The sequence below is a fragment of the Canis lupus genome, chromosome 35 (assembly GCF_011100685.1).
Source record: "Canis lupus familiaris isolate Mischka breed German Shepherd chromosome 35, alternate assembly UU_Cfam_GSD_1.0, whole genome shotgun sequence".
NCBI classification, from domain to species: domain Eukaryota; kingdom Metazoa; phylum Chordata; class Mammalia; order Carnivora; family Canidae; genus Canis; species Canis lupus.
In genome coordinates, this window is record NC_049256.1 from 17,927,975 (window position 1) to 17,948,864 (window position 20,890).

A 20,890-nucleotide genomic window follows, 5' to 3' on the forward strand; every position below is an offset into this window, starting at 1 on the left:
ACTTCAATATTGCAATTTTCAAAATAAGTATCGATGAGAGCAGGATAAGTGATAGTATTATTTTCCTCTTACTTAACTCTAAAGGTATTTTTATGAAATCCTTCTTCCTGTAAGTCGGTGCCCTAGAAACACAAGGCTAAATTTTTGTTATGATAAAATGTGTGTCCAAATAACTGTAAACAAATGTGAGGCCACTAGTAATACTGTACTTTGGCAATAAGCTGTTAAACACATGCTTGTATGTGACTATCCGATATGCTAACACCAGTTTCCTCTCCCCGGGTCATGCTGACAAAGTCGATGACCAACTACCACTGATCTCATGCTAGTGCAAGGAATGATGATTTGCTCAGTTTGTCCTGATTCTATTTGTACCCATCATTTATTTAAATATTAAACGGCTGTTTTCCTCCCTCAGTCCTATGCTATGGAATTCAAATAACTTCGGATTTTCCCTGCTCTCTACTTTTGCCTGGAAGTCTATGTAAGATACTCTTCTGTCCAGAGTAGGCTACGTGGGTCTAATTCTTGACGTCTTCAGGAAGGCTACTACAGGGGCACCGGGGTGGCTCAGGCCTTCAGCTCGGGTCATGATCTCAGGGTCCTGGGATTGAGCCCTGCTTAGGGCTCCCTGCTCAGCGGGAGTCTGCTTCCCTCTCTGCCTCTGCCCCTCCCCCTCATTTGTGTGCAGGCATATTTTCTTTCCCTCAAATAAAAAAAATGTTTATATATATACATATATATATATATATATATATATGTTTTGTTTTGTTTTTTAAGAAAGGCTGGCTACCATGAACAACTTCAATTTTTCTGAAAATGCTGTGTGCTACCATTTTAAGATAAACCTCTCCCACTGTGTGTCGGGTGGCAGGACACTGCTCTGTGCTCTGTGAACATGGAAGACACACCTTGTCCTGTCTGCTGTGGATGTCGCATTGATTGGTTTGGAAAGTGTGAGATTCGGGCCAGCCCTTCTGCACTCTGAAGGCCTTCCGTCCTTCCTTCAGAGGCCTGTTCTCACCCGACACGACACGACACGGAGGGGAGACTGATGCAAGCCTGCCACCCTCCCGCTCCCCCCACCTCTCTCTCTTGGTTTTCCAGCAGTAAACACGTAATAACAGCGGCACCCATGGCACCCACTGCTGTGATAAATATCAAATGTTGGGAACGGTGCCTAGAACACAGTAAACTCCCAATGAATATTGGCTTATTCATATTGGATAATTTTGGTTCAGGCTACGAGGACCCACATGTACGTATGAACATGGGAGATTAGATCTGCAGCTAGTGGCAGAGTTATTAAAGACAAACAACTGATGTTTTAAAATCCGAATTAGACAGTCTGTATTCTAACACATGCGCGCGCGCACACACACACACACACATAATCTGTACCAATTAAATACAATAAAGTTGAAAGAGCATATAAATTACAGTTTTTCTTTTTTAAAACAGACAATAGTAAAACACTACAGTCGGCTCACTATACACAAAATCATGAACAGCAGCTTTTCATTAAAGTCTCCCAAAATCTTACTCCTTTACTGATGCTAAGAACTTCAAGAAAAAGGTACAGCAGGCTGTACACATTCTCTCTCTCCCACAATGTATTTATTGCTGTACATCCACACCAACTTTACAGGCATCTACAGAATAGGTGCATAAAGTACTTTTGTAAAAATGTCCACACACATAATCCCTTGACGTCCCCGTTAACAGGAGGACTTTGCCAACGAAGATGTGGACAGCAGTGTCCTCTGTACTCCAATCATCTGCTGCGGTCATGGTGAAGCGGGCACCTGTGAACTTTGTAGCTCATCCCATCTCCCCAGCGTTTTCCAGAATTTAAAGTAAAAGAACGACAGCAAAACCACACAATGAAACCTACCAATCCAAAACAAAAAACCACAAAAAGACCAAAAAAAAAAAAACCAAACAAAAAAAAAAACAACACCCTCTCCCCTCCCCAAACCCAACTCCAGACGCGTCCTCCTGTTTGCTTACAATAAGTAATACTGCTCTCTGCGTCCCACCTGCCTGGCCAGGCCAAACCAAGGGATAAGGAAGGCTGGAGTTAGAGCCCCAGGCATTGTCGAGAGTTACAATACAATGTCACGTCAGCAGGCGGTGGGCCAGGTGGAAGACCAGGGAATAGAGCTGTGAGCTTTTTCAGTGTGCTTATGAGACAGGATAGAGAACGGCTACACGTGGCCTGGTAGCCAGGAGGAGTATGGCACCAAACTTGCAGTCAGGACACATATGTACACATAACAATAAGAGTGGACAGCAAAAACGTTCAGTCTTATGTTAAGTTCTTTGGTTGTAAAGAACAGCGTTCTGTAACCTTTTCTGCAAAGAGGGCTCTGCAACCTCATTCTTAGGCAATCGAATCTTTTTCATCTGCTCACGTATCAGAGATTACCTAAGTTGCTCTGTAACCAAGTCCAGTACCTTATGATTTTCTACAAACCACTTTTATCTGCATTTTCATGTGCAGTCTTGTCTGTCTCTGAACATTCTATAGATATACATTTCATATACATCATATATATTATTTATAAAAAAAAAAGCATTGACTCCAGATTCTACAGTAAGAACTGATTAAAATTAATTGTACAAGAATAAAGTCTGTTTGAATCTGTGGAGGATTCTACACAGTGGGTGTGTGTAGTAGTCAAGTGCAAACAAAAATACTGCCACTGAATTCAATCCAGGGTTTTCGGTTTTCTCTGGCTTTCTGGAAAAAAAAAAAAAGCAGAGGCTGCCGATTTACCCGAGTGACAAAGTGCTGCCTCTCCCAGCTCGGGAGGAGAAAGGAGGTGGCCCATGGAGCACATGGCTTCTCCACGCTGCTCTGAGGTCCCGGCTGGGCCTCAGCATGTTGCAAAGATGGGGCTGGTGCTTTCACAAGGCAACCGGAGCGAAGATGCCATGGCCTGCGAGAAGCGCCTGCTGCCGCCTTTCACCGAGTGGTCGTGCTGCCCTAGTAGGTTCAAGCAGAGGCCGGTGAGTTCAAGGTCTTGATCCTCCTTCACTCCCGACTCCAACACACACACAAGGAGGGGCTCTCCCTGAAGGGACCCATGGGATCCAACAGACTATAGAATCCAGTTCTAGGATTTACACTGTGCGAGGGAGAAACCCAGCCCCGAGGTGAGGCTTCTAGGAAAAGTAACAACAGCAAGACCCAAAGTTAAAGTACAAACTGGTTACTGCAAGTTTCTAAAACCAAATCGTAAAAAAATATAATAAAATAAAAAAATAAATAAATAAAACCAAATCATGTTAGAACAAAAATATTAAAACAATTTTTATTTTAAAGGAAAAAGATTGGGGATTCCTAGGTAGCTCAGAGGCTTAGTGCCTGCCTTCAGCCCAGGGCATGATCCTGGAGACCGGGATCGGGTCCCACATCAGGCTCCCTGCATGGAGTCTGCTTCTCCCTCTGCCTGTGTCTGTGTCTGTGTTTCTCATGAATAAATAAATAAAATCTTTAAAAAAAAGAAAAAGAAAAAGAAGATTCATCACAATCCCACATTACCCTGATACCACAAATACTGTTGTTAAATTCCACGTTGAAAGCAGAATCTTTGGCAGGAACACACTATTCTGGAGTGTCTGAAAACAAAAGGTGGGGTTCCTGTTCGTTGGTTCTAAATAATCCAAGCAATGGAACAGAGGAGGGACTGTTGCCTCTCCCCCATGTGGCCCTCAGACACCCTGTCACTGCAGCAGAGGGCGCTGGGAAACCCCGAGGCCCCTGCTCCCTCTGCACTGAAGCAGAACGCCAGGTGACTCCTGGGGTTTTGAATTTTAAAGAGGCATCCTCCATACCGCCCAGTGGGTCTGCTGCACATTTAGGTTTGAGAGGCACTGTCTGAGGGTAGAGTCAGCCCCAAGGACTTCTTGGAGGGGGGCCTGCGGGCCGAGGTGGACCAGCAGTGCGGATTTTGCCTGGAGTAGTGGAGGATGCCGAAGACTTTGAAACGAATGTTTTGTTTGCAAGAACAATAAGGAGTGACTTTATTTTTTGTCTTACATTGGGGGGTGGGGGTCTTTTTTTTTTTTTTTAATTCTAAGAAATCATCATTTGGGTTTTTGCAGTTTATTGAGGCGTAAGCTGCATAAGTGACCACACCCTGAAATCTTAAGGGAGTAAAGCTTGTGGGGTGGGGGGAGCCACCAAACCGGAATAATTTCCTCAACAAAGCAGAGACTGAATGGCACCACCATCGATTGATCGATCGTCTTCCTAGATTACCTTTCTAGTTCTGTCCGAGCCTGGTTTTGCTGCGTTCTGGTACCCTGTCCCCTTCCCACTGCTGCCGTCGGGGTGGGGGACCAGAACATGGACTCTAAACGGACAGCAGAGCATCTCTTATTTACACAATTTCCTCTCTTCCTTCGTACTCTTAGCAAATACTCATATTGTTCTTTTTTTTTTTTAATTTTTATTTATTTATGATAGTCACACAGAGAGAGAGACAGAGAGAGGCAGAGACACAGGCAGAGGGAGAAGCAGGCTCCATGAACCGGGAGCCTGACGTGGGATTCGATCCCGGGTCTCCAGGATCACGCCCTGGGCCAAAGGCAGGCGCTAAACTGCTGCGCCACCCAGGGATCCCCGATATTGTTCTTTTATTTTTTTTTTTTATTTTTTTTTATTTTTTATTTTTTATTTATGATAGTCACAGAGAGAGAGAGAGAGGCAAAGACATAGGCAGAGGGAGAAGCAGGCTCCATGCCCCGGGAGCCCGATGTGGGATTCGATCCCGGGTCTCCAGGATCACGCCCTGGGCCAAAGGCAGGCGCCAAACCGCTGCGCCACCCAGGGATCCCGATATTGTTCTTTTAGTTTAGGAATCAAACTAAAAAATTAAGCTGTTGAACTATAATATAAAATGAAATATTGGGATCCCTGTGTGGCTCAGTGGTTTAGCGCCTGCCTTAGGCCCAGGAAGTGATCCTGGAGTCCCAGGATCGAGTCCCATATCGGACTCCTTGCATGGAGCCTGCTTCTCCCTCTGCCTGTGTCTCTGCTTCTCTCCCTCTCTCTGTCTCTCTCATAAGTAAATAAATATTTATAAAATAAAATAAAACATTATAATAAACCAACATGGTACCTTCCAAAACCCAAATTTCAACTGCTCTGGGCACCAAATGACTTTTTTTTTTTTAAAACAATTCTACGATGTATGCCTCCCTCCTCCCTGACCCCCCTGATACCCCATTTTAATGTGTCTGAAATTGGAATGTGTCCAACAATTACTGGTGTGATGCATTTTAACTGGAAGCTTTTTGTTTTGTTTGTTTGTTTTTTGGTAATGATGCATCAAATAATGGTTTAGTCTAAGAATTAGAGAAATTACAGATTTGATGACATAAGGCAGATTCTATCTGAATGCCTTGGGACAGCCTGTATTTAAACTTCTCAGGGAATGAATGTGAGGTTGAATGATCCTTATTCAGCATCGACCCATAAGCCAGTCAGAAACGCCACCAGTGGTTAGGGCACCTGGGTGGCTCAGCGGTTGAGTGTCTGCCTTTGGCTCAGGGCGTGATCCCCGGGGTCCTGGGATTGAGTCCCGCATCGGGCTCCCCACAGGGAGCCTGCTTCTCCCTCTGCCTATGGCTCTGCCTCTCTCATGAATAAAATCTTGGGGAAAAAAAAAAGATGGAAACACCACCGGCCCTAGATATTCTATAATTCTACTCTGACACAGTGCAAGCAGGTGCACAGCCAGAGAGAGCCGGCTGGGCAGTGATGTGAGGTGAGCTCGCTACCCAGGGGGCTCACCTGGCCTGTCAGCAGCATCTGAGGAAATCTCTCCCACTAAGTCATGCGGTGAAACGCCTCTGGGGGTTTGTGTACACAATCAGCCGTGCTCACCAATGGTACAGAACATAGAGGACAGCCTCTGGAATTTATTACCTGGTCATTCTCTGCCGAGGAATGCAGCTGGGCAGGGTCCCGAGGCCCGTCTGAGATACTCTTCTTGTCCATTTTACTTGGCAGGTTCCTTCTACTTGAAAGCTCCCCAGTAGAAGAATCTGTCAAACCATCAAAATCTTTCCCGTCTGATACACCCATAAACTCTGTGAAAGAATGGTCCTCCAGGATGTTTGTGGTGTGTTCCACGGTCACTTCCCTGGGGTAAAATTCTCTGGCTGGTTGGCCATTTCTGCTGGAGCAGGCGTCTTGTTCTGAACAGGAGCTGGTCCTACAGAGGACTTTGGAGTTTTTCTCAGGGATGCTTTGGGGTGATGGGCTCCCTTTGGCTAAGGCACTGTTTTCCTTGAGTGGCACCAGAGCGATCTTCTCTTTTACCAAGCCTCTTTCGACTTCAGTCAACTCTTTGTTTGAGGACGGTCGGGAGTCGTGCACAAGGGACGGTCCGCAATGCTCACTGGGGTCTGTGTCCTTGGTCTGCGTGGCTAGCTGGTCGGAGCTGTCACTAGAAGGGACTGCCATGTCGGACAGGGTGGCATTGGATGCACTGTGGGAAAAGTAGCCGCTGGTGATACTGCTGGTGGTAGGGCTACGGGACACTTCTTTCTCCAAGACCCTTGAGTTCACCAGATCCGCTTTAGAAGAAAACCACTCCCTATTCTCCAAGCTGGCATTGTAAACACTGAAGTCGGCGAACTCCACGGGTACGTAAGGCTGTGAACTTATCAGCTTCCTGTTAAGAGCTTCCAGATCATTTTCCTCCTCCTCAGAGTCCTATATAGTAAGGAAGGAAAAGTCACTCATTAGCTCCTTATGGCGACTTCACTGTTGAGCCAAGTTTCAATATAGTCCTATTAAAGACATTCACAGTCACATGTTTAGTGGGCCTGCCTGCCTTCCTTTCTTCCTTTTTTTTTTTCTCTCTCTCTCTCTTCCTTCCTTTCTTCTTCTCTCTCATCCCCCCCCCCACTCCCCCCTCCCCATGTTGGTTAGATGCTGTCACCTATGGCACATACAAGTACACTATTCTCAGAGGTCTGTGAGCATAAACCCATTATCACCTAATACGGAGATTTCTCTCTTCTGTGCTCACTCAGGACTAATTGGAAATGCTTCCTTTGCTGGTTGAAGTGCAGGAGACTTTCAATTAATTTTAATTACTGATTAGCTTTCAGTTGTGATGTTTTCCCCTTTTGTAATTGAATGAGGAAGGGGCAGCTGGAGGCAGAGAAAAGCTGTTGCTTCACCTGTCCTTACAATCCTCACTTTGGGAAGCCACATGCAGGTAAGCGAGTGCTTTGAAGGTTTCAGAACTATTTTATGGGGAGAGAGGGCAGTAAAATCAGGACCTCAACAGTGGCAAAAGAACACCATTTCAAACTCGTTCCCAGTGTTATATTAAACACTGTAAGGCTATAACATACTAATAGCCTTACAATGAACACTTTCTAGGGGTTTGGAGAAACATGGATGGAGGATTTGGCCAGGTGAGAAAGGTACTAAGATTTCACTGAAAATCTCCTTCATCAAATAGCTTTAGAATTCTGTTTGTAAACACTGATAAATATGCAGAAGTGGGTATTCTCGGCTCCCCAGCCTGTCTCTAAATCAATGATTCTTTTGTATTTGGTGGAAAACAATATAAAACATATGGATGTTTTATGTTCAAATAAAAGTAAATGATAAATGGTGCCTGCTGGCTCAGTCAGTAGAGCATGTGGCTTTTGATCTTGGGGTCGGGAGTCTGAGCCCCACTTTGGATGTTGAGCATACTTAAAAAGAAAAAAAAAAGATATTACTACCTAGTCATTTTAATTAGCCTCATAAGCATCTGATGACCCTGCAAATATTCTTTTTCTCTTAAAACATGACGTTTAGTGAGTATTCATCAGGCATCCACTCTATGCCAGCCATTGTCCTAAGACCTGAGAATACCAGTGTTGAGCAAAAACAGGCACAGTCCCTGCCTTCATGCAGTTATGACTTTAAGCCCTGGCTCTTAGCACAATCTTGGACCATGGAATCTTGGTGGATGGAAATTTTATTTGGTACAAAAGCAGACAGACTGTAAAGACCTAGAACCAATGCACTAACCCTATTCATTCAAGTATCATTTGAAGAGATTGAGGAGAGACAGAGAGAGAGGATGGGGAAGGGGAAGAAGAGCATACTCAAAGGACATGGCAGATGGCAGTTGACAAATGAACATAAATTTCATCTACTGAATTTTATAGTAATTTCTTTTGCATAAGATGTTAACTACCTAAATCAATACCTTAATACTCTTCAGTGCTCCTTAGGTTTTGAAATAAGTTGAATATACATTACGTAAAAGCATCAGTTGTCTTAATTCCATGGCTATTAATCAAAGGTGAATATCAAGTATCAGTGATAAAAATTCTGGAAGTTAGCAAAACAAAATTTTTAGCAACTCTAATCTTGCCATCTTACTTTTAGCTACATTCTACATTGACTACCACTGTCAAAAAAAGGGGGTTGAGGGAATAGTTGGAAAGGAGCAAAGATTGGACAGATCGAATCAGTAGTTTTTGCCTGTATTTTCTAGATTCTCTACTTGATATATTTAGACTCAAAATTGAATTTCTAGTGTTTGTATCCTTGTATTTCCTTCTATTCCTTTTAAAGTATGCTCCATGTTCAACGTGGGGCTCAAACTCACGACCTTGTAATCTAGAGTCAGAGTTGCATGCTCTCCCAACTGAGCCAGCCAGATGCCTTGCCTTGTATTTCCTTCTGTTTTAAGCTGGCAAAGAAATATAATTTCCCAAGCCCAGGAGTCTTTGATGCAATTAATTACTGAAAAGTTAGTTATTGCAAGGAAAACTAAATCTGAATATAAGAATTAGTAATCTGAAGCTCCTTTTTATGCCTGCAGTTATTTCTTCTAAAGCCTGAGGAAAGACCTGTCATCCTAAAATATAATTTTGCTGAATGAAATATTCAATCATGAGCTTACTGTATAGAAACAGGTGCACATTTATCAAACTTGTGAAGATAAAAACATTATTCCTAAAGCATCAGAATGAGCTTAGTAAAACTGAAGCATTGACAAAAACCCCCAAGACATTAAGTTCAATTAGGGATCAGTACATAGTTGTGCACTTAGGATAGGACTGTTGGAGGGAATGACTCAAAGAAAGAGGCTAGAGGACTAGGGACAAGTACTTCCAGAAACATGAAAACCGAGATGAAACATTTCCCAACATGTAAGCAGACTGAAAGTTTATCAAGTTGTTGCCTTCAAGGGACAAAGAGGACTTAATTGGCTTAAACTGTACCTTAAAGGAATCTGGTTAGATAGACTTCCTACTCCAGAAATATTTATCATTTTGTCTTAAAGGAGATGAAGGTTAGCACCTTCCTACAATGTCTTAGGGACAAGAAAGACTAAAACCCTACCTAAAAGTGAAGCATGGAGTCAAGTTCTCAAGCCTCTCTATAGCTACAGTCCTCATGATTTGATTTTTGCAATTCAGTTTATGCAACTGATATTTACGTATAGACAAAACAGCTTGATTTTAAGAAGGGATCAAACCCCCATAAAAGCAGTGACTCCTTGCAAGAAGTTTCACTTGATTAAAGTCATTTCACTTCCACTGGAATGGGGTCTGTGCTGTCCAGGAGGGAGATGGTTTCTTTTCGGAAGGACTGTATCAGCCTAGGGCCCCAGTACTTCTGTCCATGGTGCTAAGAGGCCGGCAGCTTTTTGGAAACAGCAGCAGCAGGGCAATTGAAACTGCACTATTTGGGGGAGCACCTGGAGTCACTGGGGCCAGCCCAATTCTGCTGAGGGATGGGGCCTTTGTTCTCACCAACTGTGAGACCTTGGGTGAGCCACTCATCAAGTCCCTTGTTTCTTTTTCTGTAAAATGGAGAAATAAACCAGGGAGTCGGGGTGGCTCAGTCAGTTAAGCATCTGCCTCCAGTTTAGGTCATGATCCTGGGGTCCTGGGATTGAGCCGCACATTGGGCTCTCTGCGCTTCGGGGAGTCTGATCCTCCCTCTCCCTCTGCACCCCACCTCGTGCTCTTGCTTGCTCTCTCTCTCAAATGAATAAATTAAAAAATCTTTTAAAAAATGGAGAAAAAGGGATCCTTGGGTGGCTCAGCAGTTTAGCGCCTGCCTTTGGCCCGGGGCGCGATCCTGGAGTCCCGGGATGGAGTCCCACGTCAGGCTCCCGGCATGGAGCCTGCTCCTCCCTCCTCCTGTGTCTCTGCCTCTCTCTCAATCTCTGTGTCTATCATGAATAAATAAATAAATAAACCTTAAAAAAAAAAAAAGGAGAAATAAACCATATGCTGTCTATGCAAGACCCAAGAAGAGGGAGAAGTGATTTACTTTCTACTCTTCTGCTTCATGACTTAAAAAAAAAAAAAAAAAAAAAAAAAAAAGATGGACTCCAAAAGCATATTGTTGTCTTTATCTTACTCAAACAAGACATGAGGCACATTTATGTATCTTCCCAAACTGATAAAACAATAAGCCCTGCTTTAAAAATTAAGGTTAGCTATATATTTTATGTGAAATTATAAAAAATTACTTCAACCTCCCTGGATCAGACCAAACCACTGATTCACACTATGATTCTTCAAGAATGGAAAAGGAAGGAGAGTGAATGGGGGAACAAAGGGATAAAACAGTATGTCCATTTGTAAGAGGAGAAATAAAATGAAAGCTTCCCAAAGACAATCAGAACCTCAGATCAAGCAACTGATATCCTTAAAATCTATCAAAACATCCTGAAAATGCTATCTGAAATAAATCAGTTAAATAGGTTCGAAGATGAAGAATACTGAGACAGATTTCTCTCTCTCTCTTTTTTTTTAAAGATTTTATTTATTCATGAGAGACACAGAGAGAGGCAGAGACGCAGGCAGAGGGAGAAGCAGGCTCCACGCAGGGAGCCCGATGCAGGACTCGACCTCTGGACTCCAGGATCAGCCCTGAGCCAAAGGCAGACACTCAACTGCTGAGCCACCCAGGTGTCCCAGACTTCTTTCTCTTATTGAAAAAAAACATTAAGTTTTATTTACTTAAGCACTTTCTACACCCAACTGGGGCTGGAACTCATGACCCTGAGATCAAGAGTCACACTACCGTCTGTGTGCCCCTTGATCCTGGGGTCCTGGGATCGAGCCAGCCCACACAGCCAGCCAAGTACCCCTTTCTCTTTTTTAAAAGATGTTGTTGTCTTGAGCCAGATTTATTATTTTTTTTCTTAAAGATTTTATTTACTTATTCATGAGAGACACAGAGAGAGAGGCAGAGACATAGGCAGAGGGAGAAGCAGGTTCACTGCAGGAAGCCTGATGCGGGACTCGATCCCGGGACCCCAGGATCACACCCTGAACCAAAGGCAGATGCGCAACCGCACCCAGGCATCCCTTGAGCTAGATTTCTAAGGAGAGTCGAGGTAGATCTCTCAAGATTCAGGCAAGATTGTACCGTCAAATGCTGCTCAGTGGCCTTCAAGGTGTGTTTGATCACATAGAGCCTAACTGCTGCTGAGAGTTGCTGAGTTACGAGAAGCTGGTTCCAACCTACCCTCTGCTAGCTAAAAAGTTCTGAGATGGGTTTTATTTAAAAATATTACAAGGAAAGTAAAGAAAACAATGAGGCAAACTCTGTCAACAGTGAAGCCATCTACTGGGCAGAACCAGAAAGGTCATCTAGCAGTCTCTTGGTAGTATGTTCTACCAAAATGTATTCTGCTTTTTTAAAAACATATTTTATTTATTTGAGGGAGAAAAAAAGAGAGAGGAGAATGAATGGGGGGGGGGGGGGGGAGAAGCAGGCTCACCACTAAGCAGGACCCTGGGATCGTGACCTGAGCCAAAGGCAGATGCCCATCCGACTGAGCCACCCAGTGCCCCCTCCCAAATTATACTGTTACTAGAGGTTTAAATTTAATACCCATGCATCAGGGTGGTAGGTTCCACATCAACCAACACAGATCCAATCAGCCAGTGAGTTTGAAAGGGTAACAAACTAGCCCCTTGGCCTTCTGAGCCCACGCTGCAGCCTTGCTAATTAATAAGCATGGAGAAGTCAAGTAAGTGATGGAGCCATTCATCAGGATTCAGAGATGTAGGGGCAGCTGCTGACGTTCACCCTCTTCTCCAGCAGGAACTATCTTGGGGCTTGGGATGGAGGAGCCAGGAAAACAGAGAGATGCTGGGGAAAGGGACAGAGGTGAGGGGGAAAGGGTGCCTTTTCTTTTGTCCTCAGGGGACAGGCAGGATGGGAGGGGCATTTCTGAAGATGTGCTAGCACTTCATGCACGCAGCTGGGTGGCCGACTGCACAGCCGGGTTAAGCTCCTGCTAGGTTCACACAGTATGCAGGGGAAGTGCATTTTAGAACTGCTAGAGGACCTCACACCAACCAGTCTATGGGCCGGGTGTGCCACGGTGCAGCCGGGAGAGGAAGCCTCCCACGCGCTGCCCACAGATCAGACCACGCACAGATACCAACATCCAGCAGCTCTGTCTTGCTCAGGGCTGCTTCACTGTCTCAAAGCCTACGAAGCCACAGGAAGGTGAAAGCTGAGACACAAAATGAGAAATCTGTTTCTGGGCCAGAAAATAGTGGTTTTTTGTTTTTGTTTTTGTTTAGTTTTGCTTTCATTTAACTGAGCTATCATTTATGATCCAAAGTGCCTGGTATTCAGCATATTAAAGAAACTATTTTCAAATCTGTAATTTGAAAACCAAGTGCTGGGAAATGACGTTTCAACAGGCAGAGTTTCCACCTACCTGTGGCCATATCAAAAGCAAGACAGACAGAAGGGGAGGCAGGACCTATTTTGCCAGCAAAGAAGGAACAGGCTACCTGAGATGCTAGGCGCATGGTGGGGGCACCACAGGCTCGTAGCGGGGCTACAAGCTAAGGAATAAGCTTGTCCAGGCCATCAGGCAGTGCAGAAGGAGCTTTCAAACACACCCACAGCTAAGTGCATGATTACTCACTCCAAGTAAGTGCAACTCCTCTAGGTAGATTAACTTCAGAATCTGGGCAATATGCATAGGCACATTAGAAAGATGCTGAATCAGTTAGAGTGATCTCTTTGTTACACTTTTTAAAGACTAGAACAAGTAAGAGTGTCTTCTCCCCTTTCCCTAAGCAAGTTGCTACCGAGCAAAAAGACAAAACAGAATGAACACTTAGAAAAAAATCACAGGTCACGGCCGTAGTCATGCAATATCTCATTACCGGTGATTACATTTTTTATTTTTTAAAGTAAAGGCCCAGTACGTTTTCTTAATGTCTTCTAAAGGATTTGGATGATTGTCTGTGAAAGAGGCCTTAACCCCACCACCAGGCAAGATGACAGAAACGGTTCCAGAACTTACAATCTTCTTCTCACGTTTGCTATTGTGCTCTACTGGCATGCTGTTGCCATTGCTTCCTGAGGGCACAATGCAGCCAAGGTTATGTGCCTGAGGTGAAGGCATGCTCTGCAAAGGTTAAGACACACAGATGCATCACATACAGAAGACGCCGACAGCCGAAATACACAGTTAAGTACGTGCCAGTTAGAAAAGCAAGGCAAACACTTCTATCCTGTGTGAGTAGTGTAATTTGGCAGGCTGCGGTTAAACCACTGATGGAGTCTGACGAGACTACACACGCTCTATGGCAGATAGCATAGTTGGTTTTAGCCATGTAAAACAAATAAATACATAAATAAATAAAGCCTGTCATATTTTCAAAACACCTGGGGAACGTCTCTTTTCTCACTGAAGATTAAAAAAAAAACCACACAAACAAAACTCTGAAAAGCCATAAACAAACAGAAAATAACAGCAAGACCACCACGCAAGAAATCCCACCAGGAACCTGCATGACCCACACACATCTACGGGCAGCATTCGATTTGTTAAGGTGCGTTGTCACCATGCCACAGGCAGCATGATTCTGCTCTGTTCTACACAGTACAAGACGAGCAGCACTTACCTCTTGGCTTAGGAGCGGCCTCGCTTCCAGAGCTATCCTTTTCTTATGCTCTTCTTTTACAGGCATTAAGGGTTTGAAAAACTTTGGTGGCTGGGGAGAGAATGCTTTAAAAGGACTGACTGTTAAGGCGTGGGGGTTCTCTGATGTACAACCTGGAGAGACAAACAGGCATGGATTGACAGATGCACAGGAAGCCTGGTAACCATCTTGCCACGGGAATATCCGCAATGGCAAAGAAATCAACGGGCTAAGATCTGGCTAAGGATTAAAACAGACTTGGGGCAGCGGTGGAGACATATCTATCAGTCACAAGAAGTCAGCAAAGGCCTGGGCAGCATCGAAGAAAGCAGACACTGAATTATCTACTTTCTTTTCAAGATCCCCCTTAAGCGCTGCCTACTAGACTGATTTCAACTCATGCTGATCTCATGTTGCTCTGAATTCCCAGAGTCTACTACCCTTCTAGGCACTTGGGCACTTAGTCATTCCATAGTTCAATCTTAGGATCTAGATCTTTTTGTATCTTTCACTGCTTATAGCAAGAAGAGGCTCAATAAATATTCAATGAATGGATACTGTATAAATTTTCTTACAAGCCTCATTTTTCTTCAAGTCACCCTGCTGCTCCATATGACTAAGAAAGAACAATTCTGCTTTCCTGCTTTTACTCATTTCTTACTTCTAGGGACCTCTGTCCCTCCTTTGTGTTTTCTTCCTAATTCACTGGTATATGATGTCACTTAGTAGGTAATGTATAAGGTGTATAAGGTGACAGAGCTGATTTATGTTTTCAGAGAATGCTGTTCCTTTCAGGGCACTGGGAGATTATATAGTTAGGTAATAATGCTGTCAGTGATCAAATTCATTTCTGGTATCATTTTTGAAACCGTTTTAGGAATAAAAATATTCTAAAAAATCTTTTGAGTACAAAAGCATTATGCAGGTATATATTCTTTTGGTAAAGAATGAAGTCTGATCATAATATGTAAGATTTGCGTCTCAAAAGGGACTTCAAATTCAGGAAATGATGTGGGAAAACCGATTTGAAAATTCTGAAGTGATACACAAAAGGCCTATTATTATTATTATTATCTGGATGATACACCGGATCTAAAGCAAAAGGAAATCACATAAGCGAACATGATACATTCTCTTCAAGAAGATAGTTTAGAATCATCCAGTCTATTAAAATTTCAGGTTCCTATTTTATTAAATCCAACCCGTAAAAGAATTTGCCCCTCATGCTTTTCCTAAGAAATTATAAACAAAGAACTCAGAGAAAAAAAATCTCACCACTACTTTCTTTACTCCTTCGAGGCGAATCCCTGGGTAAAGTTCCATAACAGGCTATATCTTGATAGCTGGAGCTGTAGTCAGACATGTCTAATTGGTTCTCTAGCCAACCCTACAAGGTAAAGATATGGGTTAGCTGTAATTAAGTCCTGTTAAAGTGAGAAATGAAGTCCAGATTTCAGTTTTTTCCCGTTTTTTAATGGCAGTATGTACTCTTCTTTGTTTTTATTAATAGAATATTTTAAACATAGAAAAGTATGAGCGGCTGAATAATATGCCAAATAGTGTCCTACTCAAGATATAGGTCAAGAGTTAATATTATATTTGTCCAAGGTTTAATAAACTCATTACAAGTGGAGTGAAATCCCCTTCTGAAGCCCAGAGGTCCCATCCACTTTCCTCCCTTCCCCCACAAAGGGAGTGACATTGATAAATTTGGTGTGTATCTAGGGTGGCCAGATAATTGAGAGACCACAATGAAAACACTTTTTGGAGTGAATAGATTCCATTAATAATTTTCGCTTTGGTAGCAGGCACACGCTAGGACTGCCCAGGCAAACCAGAGGGTATGGTCACTCTACATAAGCCCAAGATTTAAAAGTATCAAACTGCCATACGATACTGGTATAGTAAAGAAGGAAAACTCCATTTGTGTATCATAAGCTTATTTCATCTTCATATTTCTCTGGAGTTGCCTGCCTTATCTAAAGACTAGATTTTAAACTTCTGGATACAATTGTTGATTCTACTCTTTGAATCACTCAGTCCCCAGCATAATAAATTAAATATAATATATGCTCCAAGAAATATTTGCTGAGCAAGGTCATGTTGCACAACATCCTTAATTTTAAATCCCTAACATACCTAGTTGCAATAATTTTGATTTTGCAATGGTAGATATAATACTTTCTTAAATCATTGAGGTAGACCCATAAACACACAGATATTCAGCTCTGTGTAGGACTATCTGGGTATGGAAAATATGCTAAGGTACAACATTGACACTAAGTACAAAGCAATTCCACATCAAGTCTTTGTACTTGGAAATGGACACGTGGAGACAAAGATCCACATCAGATTAAGATGGAAGTCCTGAGATTTTAAAAAGACCAAGATACCCTAACTTTTCAGACTTTGATTCTGCTAGTAACCTAGCCATGCCCACACTACTGGTACACACCTTATCATCTTCATCAAAGCCTGAAAGGTCTGGTCGACTGGAGGAGACCTGTAAGAGATCCATGGTTTTATCAATGTGGTTGATGTACTTAACATAAATTACATAGAAATATGGAAATGTAATGCCAGTTTTACAGTTGAAGCCTGTATGACCTTCTCAACCTCCTTTCTGCAATCCTCATGAGTAACAACTGTACTAAATCTGGGGTTGATTATTCCCATACAGGCTTTGTACAGTTACCATATATACATAAAAATTGATTTATATATAAAAATATATGCACATATTATATATAAATATATAGGCACATGTAACATATATTTTGCATCTTTTTATAATTAAATAAGTGGTATCTTACCATATATGAATGGTCTTTTTCATTAGTCTCATAATTTACTTGTTCTATTCTAGGTAGATATCTAGCCCACTGCTACTTTTTCTCTATTACACACTCTGATGAAATAAATTATTGTTACTATCCCTAAGTATCACTCTAGCTGTATCCCACAATTATTGACATATATACCATTTCAGTAGTTTTAAATACATCCTATGTTTATTTCTTTTCTACGTTTATTATTTTTTAAAAGATTTATTTATTTGACAGAGAGATAGAGCCAGAGAGCACAAGTGGGGGTAGTGGCAAAGGGAGAGGGAGAAGTAGGTTCCTCACTGAGCAGGGAGCCTGATGTGGGGCTGGATCCCAGGGCCCTGAGATCATGACCTGAGCCGAAGGCAGAAGCTCAACCACAGCCACAGAGGTGCCCCTAAGTTTATTTATTTTAAGTAATCTCTAGATCCAACATGGGCCTTGAACTCATAACCCTGAGACCAAGGGTCACATGCTCTACCGATTGAGTCAGCCAGCCAGGTGCCCCCATCTCACATTTCTATGAGAAGCTTTAGAGTGCATATTAAGGCCTGGAATCTCTGTGCTGTAGAGAAAGTTGTGTGCACCTGCAACACTCTCTTCCATAGCGATTCTGGGGTCAGCTTATGAAATTCTATGAGAAATCATGTTGGGAATTTATAGATCTGTTAGGGCGATGTGCCAATTTTTCTTTGATACTGTGTGTTCCCATGACTGAACAGTCTTTTTCCTTGAGTTTAGGCTTTATTTATGGTGATAGTTGCATTCAGGCTTTCTCTTTCTTATATGATTTGTTTTTTGTAGGAAAATTCTATTTTGTTGAAGCTTTTACATTTACTGATATAACCTTCAGGTTTGCTTTTATCCTGTCTAAATCTCTGTCCTCTCTAGTGATATGTCTCTTTTTATTGCCAATATTGGAATTATATTATCCCAATATTTTCTTTCCTTCTGCAATTAATGTTAAGTCAGTCCATTTGACCAGTCTTTTTTTTTTTTTTCTTAAAGATTTATTTATTCAGTCAGAGAGAGCGAGAGAGAGGCAGAGACACAGGCAGAGGGAGAAGCAGGCTCCATGCAGGAAGCCCGATGTGGGACTCGATCCCGGGTCTCCAGGATCACACCCCAGGCTGCAGGCGGCGCTAAACCACTGCGCCACCAGGGCTGCCCTGACCAGTCTTTTCAAAAAGCCTGCTTCTCAGCTTTGTTGATTCTATCATTGGTTTTCTATTTCATACACCTCTGTTCTAATCTTTATTATTTCCTTCTTTGAATATATTATAATTCTGCTCTAGTTTTTATTATCCTTTAAAATTTTTTATTCTGATTTTGTTTTTTGACTTAAAAAATTTTATCCATAAATACTTCTCTGTGAATCTCTAAAAATTATGGAATTCCTCCTCCCTTCTTTTTTTTTAAAAAGGATTTTATTTATTCACAAGAGACACAGAGAGAGAGGCAGAGACATAGGCAGAGGGAGAAGCAGGCTCCATGCAGGGAGCCCGATGTGGGACTCGATCCCGGTACTCCAGGATCACACCCTGAGCCAAAGGCAGATGCTTAACTGCTGAGCCACCCAGGCATCCCACCTCCTCTCTTTAAGAAAATGATAGCCAGGATTTTTAGCTGACTTGACCACCCTTAAACCAACTACATTCAATTTGTGTCTCAAGAAACTTCTACCAAGTACATAACTTTCTGAAGAGAAATCTGGAAGATTCCACTAAAAACTCAGGCATGTGACCATAAGCACACTCTCGCGTGTGCCTCCCTAGGAGAGGGGAGAGGCTTGGCAATACGGGATGCCCACACCAGTGAACCCTGGCCCCAGGGCCCTCACATGCCACACCCCAAGCCCTGAGACATGTCACAGAAGCAACAGACCCTCGGCAGGGTGTGCTCACATTATGAACATTTGGCGTGCTGAGACTCCTCCGCAGGTGCCGGGCTTTGGTGGACAGTGCTTCTTTGACCGTGACTGCCTGTAAATGTCAAAAGAGCATTTATTTTCCCCCCCTCTGATGACAAATAATATGTTTATTGTGGAAGGTTAGAACATACAGGAATACACATCATTTCAATCCCACACTCCCTCCCATATTCACAAAAGCTAGAATCTTATTGTACCCACTTACCTCTTTTGCCTTCATCTACCAAAAACACTTTCTACAAGACCAGGAAAACTGCTGAACTAAAGACATTTATGTTGTGGAATTTTTACAGGGGTAGACAGAGAAAATGTAGAAGAAACACCCCTAACTATATGTATCCTTTGCAAAACTATCATTAACTTTGATGCTGTTTGTGTTTTATTCGCATAGCCGTTTCAGTGGGACTTCCACTAAAGGAAGATTTTTCTGACAGATGCCAATCTTAGTCCTCTTGTTGCTAAAAATGCATTTTCTACAAACTTCAGCTGCTGCTTCTACTGTTGACAGTTCGTGTCTCAGAATTCCACTACCTAGTGGGTTAGTTTCACCTAAATGTCCTACTATTGCTGCAGAAGGTAACCCAGACCCCCCCAAATTAGGAAAACACTAATAGCACATGGCTATCATGGGGGCTCTTGGGTCGAACCTTCCTGGTTTACAGCTGACTTGGTACCACCTCTTAGCTGTGTACCCATGGGCAAGGCAGTGCACCTCCGCTGGCCATAATTTTCTAATTTACAAAAGGGGATTCTAACAGTGTTTATCTCCTTCATAGGGCAATCTAGAAGATTAAAGGAAAGAACACATCTAAATTACTTGGGCACGGAGAGCAAAAGTAGAAGGTATTCAATAGAATGTAGACATTATTTTCATTTTTGCTACTATTTTGTCACAGTAACCACTCTGTCTAGGAAGAATGTTACTCAAGTTATCCTCCTCTGATGGATGCACAGGGAAGGCATTTGGTACATGAATTCATCTTGGTCCATTTGGGAGGAAGGCTGGTGCTCTGGCCCCCTGCTCCAGATACTGCTGTCACTTGCCTGCCGGAGCCGTTCAAGACTCAGAATGTTCTCCACCTGCAGCACACCACGTGTGTATTTCTCTATGTAGGTCTCTCCATCTGAAGTGCCTTCATTTTCGCTCCTTGCTGCCATGAGAGCCAGGGTTTCCCGGTCCTCAATCTCCTCTGTTGCCTGAAGGGATGAGAAAGCAATTACTATACTTTGTTTTTGTTTTTGCAATTACAATACTTTTACATGAACAATATTTTTATCCAAATTGTGGTGAGAAAACAATTTAGAAGTTCTAAGAAATGAACACATTCTCTAATACTATTTTGATATTTTAAGAAAGAATATTTTTAAGAAATATTTTTAAGAAAAAAAATATTTTTTACCTTTGGTATATTAGATACTATTTCATAGGTCACACCACAGGAATAAAATATATTTTTCAATGATATTCTCCTCTTCAGACTCTGGGTGAAACTCTGGTAGGAAAGGAAAGCTGGATTAAGCAATGTGAAACATGTAAGTTATTTGGCATTTTACAAATTGTAGAAGCATTAACAAATACTATGTTTTTGATACACATACAATACTCAGAAAAACTGAGCTGAAAAATCCTCATCTCTGACCCTAAAGGACAACAGATTCCAGCTGTTATTTGGGGATTAGATTACAAATTTGCAGCTGATTCAGGATTTTTGGGGGGTTGCTTTTCTCTTATTGGCAGCCTTCCTTTGGATCTTGATAGGATTTATTTTTAAAAATTTATTAATTTTTAAACATTTTATTTATTTCCTTATTTAAGAGAAAAAGAGAAAGAGAGCACAAGCAGGGGGAGGGGCAGAGGGTGAGGGAGAAGCAGGCTCCCTGCCGAGCAGGGAGCCCAACATAGGGCTCAATCCCAGGACCCTGAGATCATGACCTGAGCTGAAGGCAGGTGCTTAACCAACTGAGCCACCCATGCATCCCTATTTATTTTAGAGAGAGACAGAGCAGAAGCAGGAGGGATAGAGGAAAAAGAAGAAAGAACCTCTCTCTCTCTCTCTTTTTTTTATTTAAGATTTTATTTATTTATTCATGAGAAACACACAGAGAAAGAGGCAGAGACCTAGGCAGTGGGAGAAGCAAGCTCCATGCAGGGAGACTGGATGCGGGACTTGATCCTAGGACTCCA

At 42.5% G+C, this 20,890-nt stretch overlaps 1 protein-coding gene across 8 annotated transcripts in view; it reads right to left on the reverse strand.

The window, feature by feature from the left end:
- Positions 1 to 1,323: 1,323 nt before the first annotated feature.
- KIF13A (kinesin family member 13A) overlaps positions 1,324 to 20,890 on the reverse strand; it is a 211,477-nt gene continuing 191,910 nt past the window's right edge. For 4 of the 8 annotated variants that reach the window (XM_038584240.1, XM_038584239.1, XM_038584236.1 and 1 more), the window contains 9 exons: positions 20,106 to 20,198; positions 19,750 to 19,902; positions 18,680 to 18,757; positions 16,406 to 16,453; positions 15,226 to 15,337; positions 13,933 to 14,084; positions 13,329 to 13,433; positions 5,939 to 6,730; positions 1,324 to 2,989 (listed from right to left, as the gene is read on the reverse strand). In XM_038584240.1, coding sequence (XP_038440168.1) covers positions 2,969 to 2,989; positions 5,939 to 6,730; positions 13,329 to 13,433; positions 13,933 to 14,084; positions 15,226 to 15,337; positions 16,406 to 16,453; positions 18,680 to 18,757; positions 19,750 to 19,902; positions 20,106 to 20,198 — 1,554 coding nt within the window. In that variant the 3' untranslated portion in view covers positions 1,324 to 2,968. Of the gene's footprint in view, positions 2,990 to 5,938; positions 6,731 to 12,944; positions 12,987 to 13,328; positions 13,434 to 13,932; positions 14,085 to 15,225; positions 15,338 to 16,405; positions 16,454 to 18,679; positions 18,758 to 19,749; positions 19,903 to 20,105; positions 20,199 to 20,890 lie in introns of all 8 variants that reach the window. The other 4 variants (XM_038584242.1, XM_038584241.1, XM_038584238.1 and 1 more) reach the window with 2 other exon arrangements.